The following is a 17,895-nucleotide window of genomic DNA, read 5'->3' as shown; positions in this document are numbered from 1 at the left end:
GGCTTAAGGTTTTTCTCCCACTAGGGGAGTTTTTACCTGCCATTGTTTATGTTTATGTAATAATTGCTCGGGGGTCATGTTATGGGTCTCTGGAAAGCGCCTAGAGACAACTTCTGTTGGAATAGACACTATATGAATAAAATAGAATTGAATTGAATTACTCCATATGCACAGGGTGTTTTCCAAACAATATTTGTTTTATTTTTTTATTTTTTCTACAAATATACACAAGTCATCATAAGTTTGATGTGGTCAACAGTTTTAAGTTTTTATTATACATTTTTTAAATATCAATCCATCCATTTTCTTCCGCTTATCCAGAACCGGGTCGGTTTTTAAATAATAAATATTATGATAATAGTTTTAATAAACTAACTTGAATCTTGTTGGATCAAAGGTTGCGCATGCGCAATAGAAAGAGGAAACCGACCCGGAAGCGACCGTCAGCGTAAACACAGCTGCGACTTCTCGAACATGGTTTACGTGTCCAACGGTGAGTGATTTTTCCTGACTCAAAAACGACTTATCACATATAGGGTATATATTTCTGCCTAGCTACAACAATGTATATAAGATTTTTAAACACACTATATGTAAGGTATCGTGTTAGGCGATTACAAGGCTCAATTAGCCAGTTAGCTTAGCCTAGCTGAGTCTGCGCAGCTGTGAGGGTTTCTATCAATGAGTGATCGATACCAACAATAAGGTCACGTTGCTTCATATTCCAACACGGTTCATACATGCCAAATGTCCTGACCAATAATAAGACCAGTTTGACTATTTGAATATGCGCGACACAGTACAATTAACTGCGTTTGAAGAGGAATTGTTACAATGATGGCTTGAATATGACAGATGTATGTAAGGTGTGTGTGTGTGTGTGTGTGTGTGTGTGTGTGTGTGTGTGTGTGTGTGTGTGTGTGTGTGTGTGTGTGTGTGTGTGTGTGTGTGTGTGTGTGTGTGTGTGTGTGTGTACATACACACACAAGACTGTCTCAGAAAATTAGAATATTGTGATAAATTCCTTTTATTTTCTGTAATGCAAAAATGTCATACATTCTGGATTCATTACAAATCAACTGAAATATTGCAAGCCTTTTTTTATTTTAATATTGCTGATCATTGCTTACAGCTTAAGAAAACTCAAATATCCTATCTCAAAAAATGTGAAGATTCTGGGAATCTTAAACTGTAAACCATAATCAGCAATATTAAAATAATAAAAGGCTTGCTGCAATATTTCAGTTGATTTGTAATGAATCCAGAATGTATGACATTTTTGTTTTTTTTTTAATTGCATTACAGAAAATAAAAGGACTTTATCACAATATTCTAATTTTCTGAGACAGTCGTTTGTGTGTGTGTGTGTGTGAGAGTGAGAGAGTGAGAAATATATATTTTTTTTTTCCAGTCTCATCATCACCTGTTTGTGTTCCAGGTCAGGTCCTGGACAGCAGGGCGCAGTCACCATGGAGACTTTCATTACTGGTTGATCTCTTCTGGTCAGCAGTTGAATTTTTCAGCCTCTTGTAAGTCAATAAGTCACACGAATATTAACATAAACAGACAGTTTAGAGTGGTTGTCATGTTTAGAAACAATCAACATGTTTCCCTAAGTGGCATAATCTTTTAATAATGTACTTTTTACTTTGTAAGTTCTGACTTTTTACATATTTTATATGGTAGAGTTGTGGTTTAGTGTTGAAAGTTGTCAAACGAGGAAAGAAGAGTTCACAGCAACATCAATTTAAGAGCCAAAATAATTTCAGTACTCATTCATCACTGACAACGTTGATGTTTAGAGTTTTGGTTCTGGTCATCTCAATTTAAGTTGGATCAGAATATTTTTTGATTTGTTGGTGTCCTGTCAGACACTGAAAATGAAAAGAAAAGCTTGCTTTTTAAATGTATTTATTTTTTAAAAAGCAAGCTTTTCTTTTTTTATTGTATGACACAACTGTCCACGCTGACCTTCTTTGTTTTCTACCAGTTTTAAGACAATGATTCACCCCGACTTATCAAAGGACGGGACCACCGCTTCATCACGCTTCACTGATGGCAGAGGGTAAGTCCCAGCAGTCATATCTGTACTGCCACGTGTGCACTGTGAGGACATGCCCATTATGGGTCCTTTTTTTTTTTTTTTTTTTTTTTATTTGACATTTTAAGCAGCTAAATTTGAAACACATCTCAAAGTGTGTACGTTTTATATATATTTTTAATCTAGCTTTTTACAAATATTCATAACCCAGTGATTTTTTTTCTACTGAGAACTGAAGAGTTGAGCTACTTTTGCTGCCTTCTTGTTCATTTTAGCTGGAATTAGCCGTTATGTCACCACTGTTCCCCAGGGTATTTTTGACTGTTGCTTGCTCTTGCAGCCCTCCTGGTCCCCCTGGTGGTAGAAGACGAATGGGAAGAATAGTCCATGGTGCAGGTCCCACTCCTCCCCCAATGGGTGGAGGAGGATGAGGAAGGTGAGGATTCTTTTTTCTTTTTGAACAATGCATTAAAAAAAAAAAAAAAAACCTGTTGCTTTTATTTGTACATTTTACCTATGAAGTCTTGATGAATTAATGTGTACAGTGAAGTCAATATGGAAATAAGGTTGCATGTTAGTTCATTTTCTTTCTTTTTTACCAATAGAATGTAATCTTGGTAACTTTGTGGCGTACATTGTTGCAACAAAACATTATGTCCAAATTCTGACCTATAGTTGTTAGTACATCCTTGATTACACTGCAGTATGTTAATTTAGCTGTCCAGCCTCTTATTTGTTTGTGCTCTGCGCTCTCATCAAATCAGTGACTTCTTACTTTGCATGATGTTTTAGCAAGCTGGGGTTCTGACCCCTAAGTCTTTAAAATGAAATTATGACTCAATTTGTTTTAATAATCCAAGATTTATATATTAATATAGTCACTGCTGTCTCATCTTCACTTCTCTAGGTAAACGCCTACACATCCAGTGTAGGCGTGGGCGGTGCACAGTGTCTGAGACCACAGAGATGTTGCAGACACAGTGCTGAAGCCCCTCTTCCCCAGCTGCCACTGCTACAAGCAGTTTCCTGACGCCTCTCTGGGAATTCCCACATTTGGGGGCCAGAATGGCTGATACAGCAGCGCCCTGCGTTCCTTTTTTTTTTTTTTAATTCTTCAAGTTCACAAGTACATTATTCACTGATAAACTTATCTTCTTGGATTAATTGATTTCTTTGCTTTAGATATTTCTTTATAAATAAAAGTTTACTAGTACTATTGTCTCATTTCATTACTCCCAGACCAGCTAATAAATTATCATCTAAAGTAATAAAGTTAAAGAATTTGTGATTTTGTGTCCAGATAAATAATTATTAAGCATCGTTTATTTACAGTTTCAAACAGTCATGAACAACAACAAAGTGCAGAATTATTTACATAATGACAACAAGCTGTAAAGTTAGACGACGGTGGTCACATCTGGGTTATAACGAACTCACAGCACAGCTGCTCCCCTTGAATTGTTCCGTTTAATTTGCTTCACCAGACAAAGGCAGCTCTTTCCCGCAGCATTCGAACACCAAAGCGGTGCCACTCCCTCTGGTGGATCCACATCTCCTGCGTGGTGTCCAGGCATGCCAGTACTGCTCCCCCCTTCCACATTATCAGCTGGGGGTCCATATCCTACAGCATACAAACATGCACTTCATGAGAGGATCACTTAAGTAAATCTGCATAAATATAACCAACAACTATCAGATTTAAATAATATACTTTATTCTTAAAGTACTGGATTTTTGTGAGTGATGATTATGTGTTAGCCTGTTAGATTGATATATTGGAGCATTTTTAAAGTCAGGTGTGAGGAGTTTTTTTTTTTGTCAAACAAATCTAGCATGGATCATGGCATGAATAAAGGATTTTTCCAAAGGACAGAGAAATTAAAGCGTAGACAAAAGGTAAAAAAAAGAATGGACTCCACTAATCCATGGCCAGTTTTAGTAAAAAGATAGATTTAGGGCCAATCCCAATGTTCAGCCTACTCACTACATCTATCCCTCACCCACTACCACTAGCCCTCAAAATGAAGCCACAAGGCGTACGGCTTTGTAATCTTCCCTAGGGATTGGGACACCACTTGCTACGTCACTGCGTGGTTTACGTTCGGGTACGTAAGCGACTGCGTAGTTACGTTTGCACATACGTGGTCACACCATATCAGGAAGCCGAGAGCTAAAAGCTGTTTTAATTTCCGCTGTAGCGCTGTTAATACGCCACTTTATTAAGTTTTAATATTTTTTCAGGCATAAAAGTAACCGTTAAGATCCCCAACCTGGGCTCAGTTTATCCAAATAACACCTGTTAAGAAATTTGCTCCGATGTTTTCGGGGATAAGAAGAGCCGCCGGCTCGGGAGCAGCAGCTGGTTCCGCGTTAAATCGACGTTGGTGTAACGCGGAACCATAAATCAGCCTTTATTCTGGCGAGATCTGAAAAAACTTTGCAACAACGGGCAAGCGAGTGATTATGTACATTCACTGAGTGAATATTATGAAAGTAAAATATATGTTTCTCGCTAGAAATGTAATCAAAACGCATTTTTATGCAGAAACTAACTCAAAATATTGATTTTATTCACTGAAAATGAGAAATGTTCGCCATGTTTTTTTGTTTGATTCAGTCTGCAAATGATGACGTAAAGCATTCTGGGAAATTTTCTCTAGCCCTCGGTCGGTGAGTCAGCATCTGAAATCCCTCGCTCTCAAGGGCTAGATTCATACACCCTACCCCTCGTTATGCCCATTACCCCTACATGCAAAGAGGAATTGGGACACCACTACCCTCACGGGAACGCGCAAAATTTAGGGGTAGGGCTGAAAAGTAGGGGTAGTGGGTGTATTGGGACTGGCCCTAAGTGTGCAGTCGCCCTACACAGAAAGAGTCAACCAACAAAGTAGTCCAGAAACAAAGAGCCCTCATTCAGATCTAAGCTCCTTCATGCTTCTGTCCAACTACTGGTAGCTTCAGAAGGGGCTCACAGACGTAGAATACCGGAGCACGTTCTTAATAAACTGAAGACTATATTTAATAACTGGGCTCTTTGTTTACTTTTAGAATCCTGATAATGTTTATTTATTTATGTAAAACGGAAGGGACATCCAACTATTCTCATATGTAGCCTGTATCCTGAGTTACCTTTGGGCGTGTGATAACTTCCACGTTGTCGACCAGTCTTCTGAAGGATGGCGGCATCTTGTTGATGATGCGATGAAGCAGAAATTCCTGAGCACCAGGAAACATGAGTCCTCCTCCCACAACCAGGATGGAGCTGTACATTTTACGTTTGGTTTCGTCCGATGCTGTCGACAAAGAAACAAAGTGAACTAAAACGGCACCCTGAGCAGTGCTGAAGCAGCCGACTTTGTCTCCTGCAACATTTGCTTCTGCCTTGTTTTAGGACACTACGATATACTTGATTAAGAGTATTCTCATCAGTATTTCATTTTCTCTTTTCTAAATCATGCTGTGTTTACTACTTGCTCCTCTCCTCCTGTCATGAACTTCCTTACCGCAGCAGTCGATGCTGTGCAGGATTGCCTTGTCTAGCCCCAATGCCTTGCTCTCGAACTGGCTCATGATGGCAGTTTTCCTGGAGAGGTGGATAGACATGGGCTCTTCTGTCTCTCCCGCCCCCATCAGACACTCTCCCTGGGCAGAGCCCAGCTCCATCTCCCCCTGTACCCCTCCTCCTCCTCCTCCTCCTCCTCCTCCTGCTCCTCCTCCGCTGCCACCACCTCCCCCTCCACAGCCCCGGGGCAGGTTCGACATCTCCCCAATCCCTCCTTGACTGCTCATGTCACCATCCAAACCTCCACCTGGTCTGGAAACAGCCTTTCGGTCTGCAGATGATTTGGAAGACTGGTGAGGAAGAAAAAAAAGAGAAATGAGAATCAGATATCATTTGCCTTAATCAGTTCCATTTCTTTTAACGCACTAACTGTGTTTTACCTGGTCCTGTTTGCTCTGCGTAGCCAGCAGGTAGTGTTCATCGTGAGGATCCTCTGAGTTGCCTTGGGAACGGTACTGAAGTGATGTCATCTTCTGACCCACGATGCCAAATGTGGCTGGGTAGAAAAGGCCCATGGGTCCCTACAGAGGAGGCACAGACAAAAGCCTCAAAACATTAGTGTCACAGGTGAAGGTAACAATGGAAATCAGAAATGGCTGAATGTGAAAAGCTTGAATAGCTTTTTTTTTTTTTTCTAAATTCTCATACCAACCTGTAATTTTTCATCCCCAAGTCTAATCTGATACAGTAGAGCTGGAGCTTCTGGCAACCGTGTTTGAAATTCATGATCTTGTAACCCTGATATGTCCTTTTGAGAAAAATGTACAAGAATAATAAGGAAATGGTTTAAGTTGGAGTAAAATTCTTCATCAGTTCTTGCACACAACTTCAGTTAGCAGTGATTAATCAGTGTAGTGGAACACTAAAAGCCCAGACACATCCCCTCCACTGGCACACACCTGATCTAGATGGCAGAAGGTTTCTTTCAGATGCTGCAGCAGCTGACAGTCCAGTCTGTTGGACAGCTGACAGTCTCTGTAGGGAAATCCTGCCCTCTGCAGGAGCTGGAAGAAAGCGCGGGTCACATCGGAGCCGCCGTACGCCAAACACAACCTGCAGGATTAAAACAAAAAATGTAAAAAAATAAATAAAAAAAAAAGAGACAAAATGTTTAACTTCCACTTTAGTCATCTACAACGGCGCTCTGGGGTTTTTTTGTACGAGCAGCCTCACCTGGAGTTCCGATGGGATACTCCATCCTCAACACAGCAGATACTTGTCTTTTGGTCACCAACATCCACCACACAGGCGCTGCTTAACCCACTGCCAAATGTAGCGCACACCGACTCCTGGTGCACAATGATTGCTACACACACACACATGTGCGCAATGGAATGGATGACAAGCGATAAAGATTTTACTTTAACCTACTAAACCATTAAACAGTTTGTGTGCATGTTAAGAGTCTTGTGTACAGTTATATATATATATATATATATATATATATATATATATATATATATATATATATATATATATATATATATATATATATATATATATATGTGTGTAGTACCTGAAAAGCCCATATTAAGCAGCAGCATGTTTACAACTTCCTTGATGTGCTGTCTGTTGGAGATGTCAGGAACCAACAGAATGCATCTGTAATACTGCCAACCAAAGCAAAAAAAGGTCAAAGCATTAATGCAAGAAAGAACTTCCATCATCAGTGTAGTTCGACTTGAATGTTTTGTGCAGAGCTCCAAAAGGGAACTATCAGATAGGAAGCAGTGGGAGAAGTGCTAAACTCTGGGGCTCTTTCTTTTCTATGTCGGCTGGTAAAAAATGTCTCCATGTGGCAGCGAGCCGAGCCCAGTGTTCCTTGGCTGCAGCTCGCTGTGACGTCCATTTATGCATCTAATAACAGAAAACCTGACAGAACACTGAGACCGTGAAGCTGGTTGTGGCAATGTCCCACTTTCCTGGGCCTTAAATCATGAGCTTGAAGACATATTGTGACATAAACTGGAAAGCTTTGACATGAAAAGAACAGGTGGATTTAAAAAGCAGTAGTTCTTTTTGTCTACTTTCACTGTAAAAAGTTTCTTTGAAGTGACAGTTTTGTGAATCTCTGTGCTTTTATCCAAAGCCGGCTGTCAAAATTGTCTTTATCCTGTATATCATGGATGCAGTTTGCCACATTGCGTCCTTCCCTCCTGTGCTGTACCCTTTCGTCACACGTCCTCTTTTTTAAAATGTGTTTTCCTACAGCTGGCGCTCTTATGACAAACCTTCAAATCTTTCAGGGGAATCTCCAGGTGCTTCTGAATAACGTGACCCCAGATCGTCTCAAGATCCGCCAAGACTGCGGTCAGAGAGCCTCCGGGACCAGAATGCACGTTGAGCTGCCCTCTAACCATAGGCCAGTGGATGTTGTAACAGTCCGATGGATTCACGTAAACAGCCTGCAACATGGTACGAGTAAACAAAGACTTAAGGAAATGTAAAGAGTTTATACACGTTATGTTTCTGCTTGAATACATGCACTGACCTCCTCTCCCACCAGATAAGGAGGATGATGGACTGTGTTTGTCCACTTTACCCTGGAGCTGCTGTCTAGTACGGCTGGACGGATCTGACAGTTATATGCTCTTGCCTGAACATGAGCACAATAAGCGGAGAGAAAAAGATACATTTAAACAGATAAAAAGCATCAAGCCTGTTTCTCATAGCCATTTAAATTGCAAAAAAAAAAAAGCTTAAGATGTCCACCACTTGACTATCTCTTTATTCCTTGACCTAGTAATCAATCACTTTTCTTCTGTTTGTGAATGTTGGAGAATCATCTTCATGGATTCACTCTCACAAACAAACCTGTTCGGCAGACACTGGAGTCCTTCGCACACCGTTTGACATCTTCTTTGACCAGATGGCCTGGTCCACCATCTTCAGCCCGTTCTGCCTCTGTTCATTACTCTCTGGTTTCTGTTGGACATGAAGGAGAGAGTAAAATTAATGGAAATGAGAAAAAAAAACGGTATTCTAACAATAATGGAATAAAACAAGCTGAACTGACAGTATTTTGTGAAGAGTTACTTACATTTAAGCCTTCTCTCAGCAGCCACGGGTCTTCATATCTCGGTTGTCCACTTTGCTTATGTCTGCGAGCAATCACATGAGGGACCGCAATTGGAAGATTGTCTGTTGCGCGGCCAATGCGGAGCGTTCTTGAACCAGGGTGGATCACAACCACGAAATTGCTCTGTATTTGCTGTAAAAGAAAGAAAAATACAAGATTATCACCGAACAGACTAACAAGTGACAGATAATTATTTAGAGAAAAAAAACAACAACAGGGTGTCACTGAACAATGAGGGAAAAAATGTGCAATCATCTTGTAATTTGCATTGGTAAAAAAAAGTTTTTAAATCTTGCACATTTCTAGATACTAAAAGAAATAAGCAGGTAAAAGACGGTACTTCCATAGCTTTATAAAATGTTATTATATTACACAACAATATAAACAATACCAATTAACATCATCATAAAAGTCAACAGAGATAAATTGTGCAAATTGTAATGCTTTGGCTTATTATTCCAATTTATCAAGTGATTTCAGTTTTTTTTTCTCTTCTACTTGAGCTCAAAAACTTAGCATTAATTATAACAATTTCATTTTATTTATGTATTTTTTACAGTATTTTTCAAAGCCATAAAACTTAGCTGTCAAATTATTATTATTTTTTTCATAACTGTGCACTTCTTCTTTTATTTCTTCTTCAAAATAATACATCTGAATAAAACATCCTCCAGAAGTAATCATTTAACTTATTTCATAATAATTTGACATAGCTTGCAGTAAAGTCTAGTACGGATTTAGACCCATAAGTCAGGCAGTGATCTCCATTACCTAGTTAATGTTCCAGTCCAAACATTTCTTCATCATTTTTTAAAGTAGTTATAATACTGCCCGTGGCAACATAAAAGTGTAACACAGTTGTCTAAACTATGAATTCAGTTCAACTATTCTATTCAAATAAACCTTGCAAGCAGAATACAATCTACTGTCTATAAAGCCTTGTACCTCTCCCTCAATTACTTACTTACTTAGTGTAGCTGTTACTATCTGTCTCTCTGTTGTTTATTTAATCACGTAGTCATGATGTAGTAAAGTAAACTCAGTTTCTAGTGTTCAGGTTTCATTTGGTGACCAGTTGGGGTCAAATTAAGCAGATCTCTGTGCACGATTTAACAAATAACAAGCACAGAAACAACTACAGATTCAATGTTACTGACATTTTATTTGTCAGTTTTACAGGATAATCAGAATCTCGCCTCCTGCTGAGGTTCAGGGATGGTTGCAACATTGCAGACATCCATATCTCAGTTTTAGAGGATAATGTTAGTGTTACTCGCCTCCTGCTGAGGTTCAGGGATGGTTGCAGGGATGATGGGTCTTTTCACGCCACGCTGCTGCTCTTTCTCTTTCTCCTTCTCTCGCTCCTTCTCTTTCTCTTTCCCGTTGTCCTGCTCTTTCTCAGCCTGAGTCATTGTAATTAATTGCCGTTTTAGAGCAAATACTAAGATTTGAAGACGTCCTGATCTTTTGCTTCGCGCGTTTGTGCTCTTTAGAAACACATCTGAAGCGGAAAGTTGGTTGAAGCCTGCAGCCACTTCCGTGTTTGGTCACGTGTTGCCAAACTGCTATTTCTATTGGTCAGAAGAAACGTCCTTTTTATTTTTTATTTATATTTTTTTTCTTCACGTTTATTTAATAAAGAATATATAACAAATGCCTACTAATGCGATTTCCACATAATGCAACGGAACATTTTCAGCCAGCAACCTAGAAATCAAATTTTTATTTTAATAAATTGTATTTTTTTATTTTATTAACATTTAAACGAACACGTACAAAAAAGGCTGTTTACAACAAGGGTGGTAAGTGAGAAAATCACAGTTAGGTATCATAGCTTTGTAAAACAATACAAAAAATGATTCTTGTTTTAACTAGTTTTTTTTTAAGTTCAAAGAAGAGCGGAAAAATTGAATAACTTGATAATTAGATGATACAATTAAATTAACTAAACATTATAGTTTGCACAATTTAACATATGCTGGCTTGTTTTGATTTTACAAGAAAATTTACAAATCCAACAAATATTCTCATCAAAAAGTTTAAAAAAAGTAAAAGGTTTATTAGGTACTTTCAACAGCAAGTTATCTAGAGTCAGTGACCCGGATTCTGACACTGCATGCCATTTTTTGAGTTTTGAGTTAATTAATTAAAGAAACACGTTTAAAAAAATAGAATGCATTAATAAAATAAAACATGTCCACAAAATATTTAAAACATATATAGGGAAAAGTGTAGTAGTGCGTTTCATAAGACATCCTCACACAATAGAGCCACTGAACATGTGGATTCATTCTTCAGTAAAACTGAAACACTAAACCATTTTTAAATAGTCTCACCCTGCTGTGTATGGTATGTGTCTGGACTGATTTAGGGTCAGCTTGGCTCATCTCCACCGTTCTTGGGATTTTTCTATTCTTCACTTATACACAGAACTATTTCACTGCAGCCGTTGCAGCTCACATCTGCAATAATTTAAAACCCTCAGTCTTTGCATTGTCTCATTAACGAGACCCACAGAGGCTTCTAATGGCATAATGTTCCCATCTAGCAGATTCTGAGCTGGTTAACAACAGATTAAGAAGTCTAAAGCAAACTATTCATAAAACAAACCATTAGTGGCATCAACACATTTATTAGTCAGGTTTTTTCTTCCCATGTGTTCAAACAGTGGCGGTTGCTTCTCTCTTGAGATACTTGGATGTAGTCCCCTTTGCCTTTCCACAGCTTCCCCCAACTTCAACGTGCTCTTTTTACCGTAGTAATGCCCTGATCTAAACCTCAAGCAGGATATACTTTTCTCAACCTGCTTCTGGGCATGAATAGTCCTGCAAAGTTTGTCCAAATCCTTCATCAACCAAAAAGTCTTGCATGCCCTTAGTTCTGGAGGCAACGCGCAAACCCGGCTGTCCCGCTCATTCAGCTGCACCACCCTGAACCTGGACAGCTTGTTGGCGCTCTTTGCGTGGCTCGCCACCATGTTAAGAGTCAGGAGGTAAAGGTCATGAGCCGCCGCTGGGATGGAAATCCCTGGAAGGCCTCGGTCCGGAGAAGAGGGCCGAAGCCGCGAGGAAGGCTGGGAGAAGAAAAGATTAAAATGTCAGCATCTTATATGGATATATATATATATAGGATATTTTAAAGCTACTGCTTCCCTTAAATGTGACACAGTTCATGTACTTGTTTATTATGTGTTTAGTTAGTTTTTGGTGTCTAGTTCTGGGAACACACCTTTAGTTTGTTTATGATATTAGTATTGATTAAGTTTATTTTGGTACTTAACCATGCTTTTATTTTGAAGGTACTGGGTAGCTGGAGTGCACCGGGTGAGTGTAGGGGTTGGGAAGACACAGGTGAGGCACCTGAGAGGGCAGATGGTTTTTTACCGGGGCAAGAGAGGCGGCAAAGGGCTATTGTTCTTTTTTTGTTTGTTTGCCAGTGAAATAAACTTCAAGAAACTTTATTTTTTGCCTGGACAATGGACTTTGTTATACCCTGCGTAAATTAATTCCCTAGGTGTCTCGGTGGCCGTTTGATTTGATTCAGTTTATTATAGTTTGATACTTTTGAGGTTTTTTTTTTAATACTTCACCTGGGGGACAAATAGCCACTACATTATGATTTAAACCATTTCAAACAATCCAAATGGAGTCTGGGTCATTTGAAAAAATAACATTTCCAACCAAAAAATTTCAAAGGCAAAAAAAAAACACCAAAAAAGAAAAACAACACTTACAGTTTCTACCCGCGGGGACACAATGAGCACGCAGTGTGCAGCGTCAGCCTGCTCTGCTAGCCAGCGCATGGGCCCCAGCTCCGCAATCCTCTCCTGCTGCCACATGTCGATGGCGACGCGACAGCCACCGTCCCGCTGCAGAAACTCTGCCAGGGCCACCACGGCCTGCTGGAATACAGCGTTCTCGGCGGGGTAGACGACCAGCACAGGGACAGGGTCTTTGGAAAATGAAGGAAGCTCTGTGAAACCCAAAAATGAGGCTCCACACTTTTTATCTGCGGAGAACGAGGCCATCAGAGAGGAGATGTTAGTTATCTGGAGTGCAAGCAGGCAGAATCACACACAATCTCTACAATCTGCATCAATTAAGCTTGACACAAGTGAGTACTTCTATCCAAAATTTCAATTAATTTACTGTAGTTATATACAATGAATACTAATAATATAATATACATCTCTGAATAGGTGGAGTGGGTGGAGATGTTGAAAGGAAGGATGGATATATTTACAGATGAAGTAGCAGGAACTAAGGATCATCAAAACTGCCAGTACTCCCAAGATGATCACAATTCTCAGGCCAGAAAGTCTAAAGTCTGCAATAATAAACAACAACACAAAACACATGCTATTTAGCTGACATGATTTAGTGGAGACTGAATTAGATTTATTTGAAAGTAAGCAGTGAAAATCCTTTTGAGTAACTGTCTCACATGGAGGTATGGGCTCACTAGTGGTCTCAGTAGTGGTCTTAACTGGAGTGAAAAGATGAAAAAAAGGATTTGCAATGACAGAATATGTGCAATGTGCAATGTGAACTGTTATATATTTATGTCACTGTGTAGCAATACTATTTATGACCACATGGTGGCAGCATATCAAAAATAAAATTAATCTGTCATTCACTGGTGAAGACACAACAGACTGCACTTATTGTGTCTGGCATTACGAGACAGGTCGACTGTCCCCACTCATTAACAGTGTTTGGTCAGTGGCTTTCCCATCAGCGCAGCAGATGTATGTGCCCCCGTGTGGTCAGAAGCGGTACTGCTACATAAAATGCTTTGAAGCTGAAACAATGGAGTCACTTTTGGAAATCTATAAATTATATGCAGACAATTTCCATTAATAACAATAAATTTGCCAGTTCATTCTAAACTGACACATACAGTAGTTAGATTTTTTGATGAGAGTAAATTAATTTCATAATTTCTTTGCTCATTTGCAAATGTGACCTTACACAGAGAGCAAATAAAATAAATTCAGGACTACAGAACTGAAAGCCACTGAAAGACTCAACAACGCTGAACGGGATTAACTGAGGTTGAAAAATGGAAAGATGCATTCAAATCGATTCGCTCACCTGTAGTTACTGTCGTAGACATGGTTGTAACATGTCCTACAAAGAAATACAAGGTTTAAACACTTACAGTACACTGAATTTGAAACAATATTAATAATAGATTTTACTAACTCTGTTTTCTACGAGGGACCACAAGACTTTTAGACTCTGAAGTACCCCCGCTCCCCAATGGTGGCAACGGCTCATTGGATACCTCTATGTTGTAAGAACCATAGCTTACTTTTACTGGATGATGAAACCATTCCTAGATTTTGAAAAGATGACAGTTGTAACAAAAAAAACCACCAACTTTACAGTATCTATTGCTCTTTTACATGGATCATGATTTAACACTCATGATGTCCACACAAACACTGATTATACACATAAAATGTGCAGTTCTCTTTAAAAAAAAAAGAAGACCCTTTCCATGATACCTGCTTCAACCCAGTGAGGTTTGCTTTAGCAAAAGGAGGGCTGTATTTACAGAGCAGGGTTGCTTCCCCCGAAATGTCGATCCGCGTGCCCTCCAGGTTTTTGGTACTAGCTGCAGAGAAAGAATGATGGTTTATAGAGGTTTTAACGCCTGTCAGTCACTGCCGAACTTTAGGTATTACACATAAGCATTCATGACATTGATCTTAAGTGACTGGGGAAAAAACTGCAGTATTTTTCTTCCAAGTATACGGCATTCTTTTCGGTGAACAGGACATATCTTCACTGGCTTTTGGGGGTTTTTTTCTTGTGTTTTGCTCGGTTCTTTAGGTTTGGTCTGTGATTGTGGTCTGTTCCCTAATGTGTTTTGAAAGTTTGTCCCTGTGTGTTTTGTTCTTCTTTTTTTTTTTTTTTTTTTTTTTTTTACTTTCCTTTATCCAATTATCCTGATTGTTAGGACCTGTGTCCCCTCAGGCCTTGGTCCTGTCTTTCCCTTCCTCCCTGCTGGTCCGTCTGTCTTTAAGTCCTTTCTGTTTGCTTGTTAACATCCTGCCTATTTTGTATCCTGGTCTCTTTTTTTTTGCATCTTATTTGCTCCCTTCCTTTTTCAGGGGTATTTTGTATTTATTTTTCTGAATTCCTGCCCACACAGCATTTTTTTCTTGTCCTTTTTATTAAAATAAGGACCTTTGCTGTACCAAACCTCATATTATGATGAAAATGGACATGACTACAGCAGCTTGTGAAAAATGTGCCCCATAATTCAACGGTTAGAATAAGCACCTACACCAGCAGTGAACTCGAGGTCATGGTTTCTTGTGTGACTTCATCAGTCTTTCACATTGTCTTACGGGAATCTCGGCTCACTCTTCTTTGGAAAGTTGCTTTATCTCTTTGAGGTTGCCGTTTTGAGTCTTGGCTACTTCAACTGCTGTTCATTTTCAGCCTCTGTTGCAGATGTGTTTCTGTATTTGGTATCAATTTCTTTTTGCGTCACCCTGTTTTGACCAAGATATCACCTTAAGACAGAAAGCATCACATTTCACATAAGAATACTACAACGCAAACGCCTTTATACTTGTTTCAACAACTGCGCCGTGGACCATTCCTGCAGCTGCAAGACAAGCCCTAATAAATGTTTATACCACTTTTCTTGACAGCACAATGAGGTGTTTGAGTTTATAAACTATCTGGTTTTGTTCCAAGTGATCTGAAATATGGCCAGACATGCCTGCTTTAATCTGAATTTTGCTGGGATGTCTGTACCTGTGAAATCCTGCAACTTCCACTTGCAAATAAGCTTTATTACTGTAGAACGATTTACCGGTACTCTGAATTGTTTATGAACTCATGTCTCCGTCCAGGTGGATAAGCAGCAACAATTCACTAAATCAAACTTCCAAACTATATATTTTCATAATGGTGCTGGTGATCATTTAATCAAGTCCATTTGATAAGTAGCACCAGATTAATTTACACTCTTAATTCTTATGAAAGTATTAAGGGCCTACTTTTTTCACGTAGAATACTGCTATGGGAATTTACTCAGTTTTAAATCAGCAAGGACACAGCGATTCATTTGAGGTTGTATTTATGTAATTTTAAGATTTGGTAAAGACCCATTTTAGTTTTTTTTTTAATGTCATGGCATGTAAAACTTTAGAATTTAAAGTTGATGTGGCTTCCTTTTCATTAACAATGAAGATACTGTATGTATACATATCCAATGTACAACTACAGGGGGGAAATTATCTTTAAGTTAAGGTTAATAAAATAAAGAATTCCTGCCTCTTACCATCGATGTTGATTGCCCAGCTTATGTTGAGGACGTCTTTTTCGTCATCTGTCACCAAGTCCACTATCAAGCCAGCCACTTTTGATGGTGCATGAATGCTAGTATTGGGAAAAACTTAAAACAACAGTTGGGCTCATTGTCATGAAATAAAAGCATTTTTTAAGGGGGGGGGGGGGGGGAGGGGGGGGGGGGGGGGGGGTACATCAAGGTACATCAATTGGATCACGCTATGACATGCCCAGGTGTACCATACAAAAAGAAAATGAGAGGACCCATAATAGACCTTTGGGGAGTCCCCAAAGAAAAGGTGAGCATCTGAACATGATGATTTGTTCAGAGTCATGCCACTGACGCCAGTTTTGCTCTTCATTTAGCTACTTTAGCATCATGGTCCATCGTGTCAAAAGAAGATTTTAAGTCAAGTAGGACGCTGGTTTCACTCAGAGGCATTGCGTCCGCCCTCTACCTCCCTCTCCACAGACTTTGGATGCGTTGCTGTCATATGTTCCTAAAATTAATTGCGGGTTGGGTTGTTTATGTTGCCTTTTGTCAGACATTGGGGGATTTTCAACTTTTCCTGCTTCAAAACATGTCAGCCAGTCAAGTTGGGACTACTCAGCTAGAGCCTGACCAAAGACATCGCACAAGGAGGCTGGTCAAAAGCGAAAGCAGGTCGTTGAACCCAGATAACAAATAACAAATTTGATAACAAATTTAAACCATACTCAAATTTGAGTTTGGTTCTGCTGCATTTTTACTTTTACCTCTGTCAGTCAGTGTTTTTTGTTCCCCTCTGTTGCCTCGGGCTTGCTCAGGATGAGGGATTGTAAATGAAGACTAGAACCAATTCGTTAGTCTCCTTAGGTACTCCTTTTTTACGATTTGACATTACATGCAATTTTTATCTTGATTCTGTTGGAATGAATTGGATAAACTGAATTAAAATAAATTTGGATTTAACAGGGCTATAATTGGAATGAATCCTAAATTGCCTGGAGATGTTTTTTTTTTGTTTTGAATTGGCTGTACAAATATAGGTGAATAAAGATGAATCTCCAGTCAGTTTCAAATGACTAAAGCCTTCTGGGTGGAAGGTGAAATATCTTCAAGTACCAAGAAAAGGAAATCCAGTTGCCTTCCAAACAAGCCTTTGAGGGGACATTGATGTGTTTTAAACTAACAGAGTTATGGTCAATAGACAGAGGGCAGTTAATACATCTCAACTTCTCAAGTATCTTTTTTTTCAGTAAAATATATTGACTTACAATGGTGTTCCTGGCAATCCACTGTCTGCAAAGGAATTGAAGAAACAAAGGGTTTAGATAAATTACCTGTTTTACCCAAACCCAGGGGTCTTCAACCCTGGTCCTCGGGACCCGTCCTGCATGTTCTAGGTGTTGCCTTGCATCATCACACCTGATTATAATTAATGGTCATCATCAGCTTGTCATCCAGGTCTGCACAAGTCTGTTAATGACACAGTTCTTTGTATCAGGGTGTGCTGAAGCAGAGAAACATCTAAAACATACAGGACTGCGGCTCTCTAAGACCAGGGTTACCTACCCCTGGTTTAGGTAAATGACTTGTTCCCCTCATTTGGATGCCCTTACCCTACCCTAATCATCACTAAATAAAATAAAAATAAGACAACTTACAATTTCAGTTGACGTCATCTGAGTCGCCGCACAATAAAGTACAATAAGTGTGAATTCCCACATGTCAGATTTTGCCTGGTCTAATAGTAATAATGACACAGAATTATTTAAAACAAACAAAAAACAAAAAGACAATTTAGTGGAAAAATAACTACGGACCTGTAAACCCGTTGACTCTACCAAAGCCGACTTTTTCGTGTATTTGTGCCTGGACTGTATTTGTTGAGATGATGCCTCTCACTCACACACTAAA

The 17,895-nt window shown here is 39.3% G+C and overlaps 3 protein-coding genes across 5 annotated transcripts; 1 reads left to right on the top strand and 2 right to left on the bottom strand.

Annotated features, from left to right (window-relative positions):
• Window positions 1–424: 424 nt before the first annotated feature.
• Window positions 425–2,481, top strand: selenok (selenoprotein K). Its single transcript, XM_061736600.1, has 4 exons — window positions 425–493; window positions 1,439–1,529; window positions 1,991–2,065; window positions 2,382–2,481. The coding sequence occupies exons 1-4, from the start codon at window positions 475–477 to the stop codon at window positions 2,479–2,481; spliced, it is 285 nt and encodes a 94-aa protein (XP_061592584.1). The 5' UTR covers window positions 425–474.
• Window positions 2,482–3,344: 863 nt separating this feature from the next.
• Window positions 3,345–10,225, bottom strand: actr8 (actin related protein 8). Of its 2 annotated transcripts, none has more exons than XM_061736595.1 (13): window positions 9,963–10,225; window positions 8,647–8,817; window positions 8,421–8,531; window positions 8,098–8,202; window positions 7,838–8,011; window positions 7,123–7,216; window positions 6,780–6,912; window positions 6,506–6,659; window positions 6,259–6,354; window positions 5,987–6,127; window positions 5,548–5,896; window positions 5,174–5,337; window positions 3,345–3,662 (listed from the first exon to the last, which is right to left on the bottom strand). In XM_061736595.1, exons 1-13 carry the CDS (start codon window positions 10,095–10,097, stop codon window positions 3,519–3,521), a joined length of 1,971 nt encoding a protein of 656 aa, XP_061592579.1. In that variant the 5' UTR covers window positions 10,098–10,225; the 3' UTR covers window positions 3,345–3,518. The 2 variants fall into 2 exon arrangements, with proteins under 2 accessions (XP_061592579.1, XP_061592580.1); XM_061736596.1 differs by lacking the exon at window positions 9,963–10,225 and adding an exon at window positions 9,882–9,919.
• A 353-nt stretch (window positions 10,226–10,578) lies between these two features.
• LOC133457381 (interleukin-17 receptor B) lies at window positions 10,579–17,851 on the bottom strand. Of its 2 annotated transcripts, XM_061736597.1 has the most exons (11): window positions 17,802–17,851; window positions 17,643–17,722; window positions 17,253–17,277; window positions 15,988–16,101; window positions 14,195–14,304; window positions 13,890–14,022; window positions 13,779–13,814; window positions 13,129–13,170; window positions 12,928–13,011; window positions 12,419–12,693; window positions 10,579–11,758 (listed from the first exon to the last, which is right to left on the bottom strand). In XM_061736597.1, exons 2-11 carry the CDS (start codon window positions 17,703–17,705, stop codon window positions 11,279–11,281), a joined length of 1,362 nt encoding a protein of 453 aa, XP_061592581.1. In that variant the 5' UTR covers window positions 17,706–17,722; window positions 17,802–17,851; the 3' UTR covers window positions 10,579–11,278. The 2 variants fall into 2 exon arrangements, with proteins under 2 accessions (XP_061592581.1, XP_061592583.1); XM_061736599.1 differs by lacking the exon at window positions 13,129–13,170 and having other exon boundaries at window positions 17,643–17,845.
• Window positions 17,852–17,895: the final 44 nt, after the last annotated feature.

The sequence above is a fragment of the Cololabis saira genome, chromosome 12, assembly GCF_033807715.1.
Source record: "Cololabis saira isolate AMF1-May2022 chromosome 12, fColSai1.1, whole genome shotgun sequence".
Lineage (NCBI taxonomy): Eukaryota > Metazoa > Chordata > Actinopteri > Beloniformes > Belonidae > Cololabis > Cololabis saira.
This window is presented reverse-complemented; position numbering and strand designations above follow the sequence as displayed.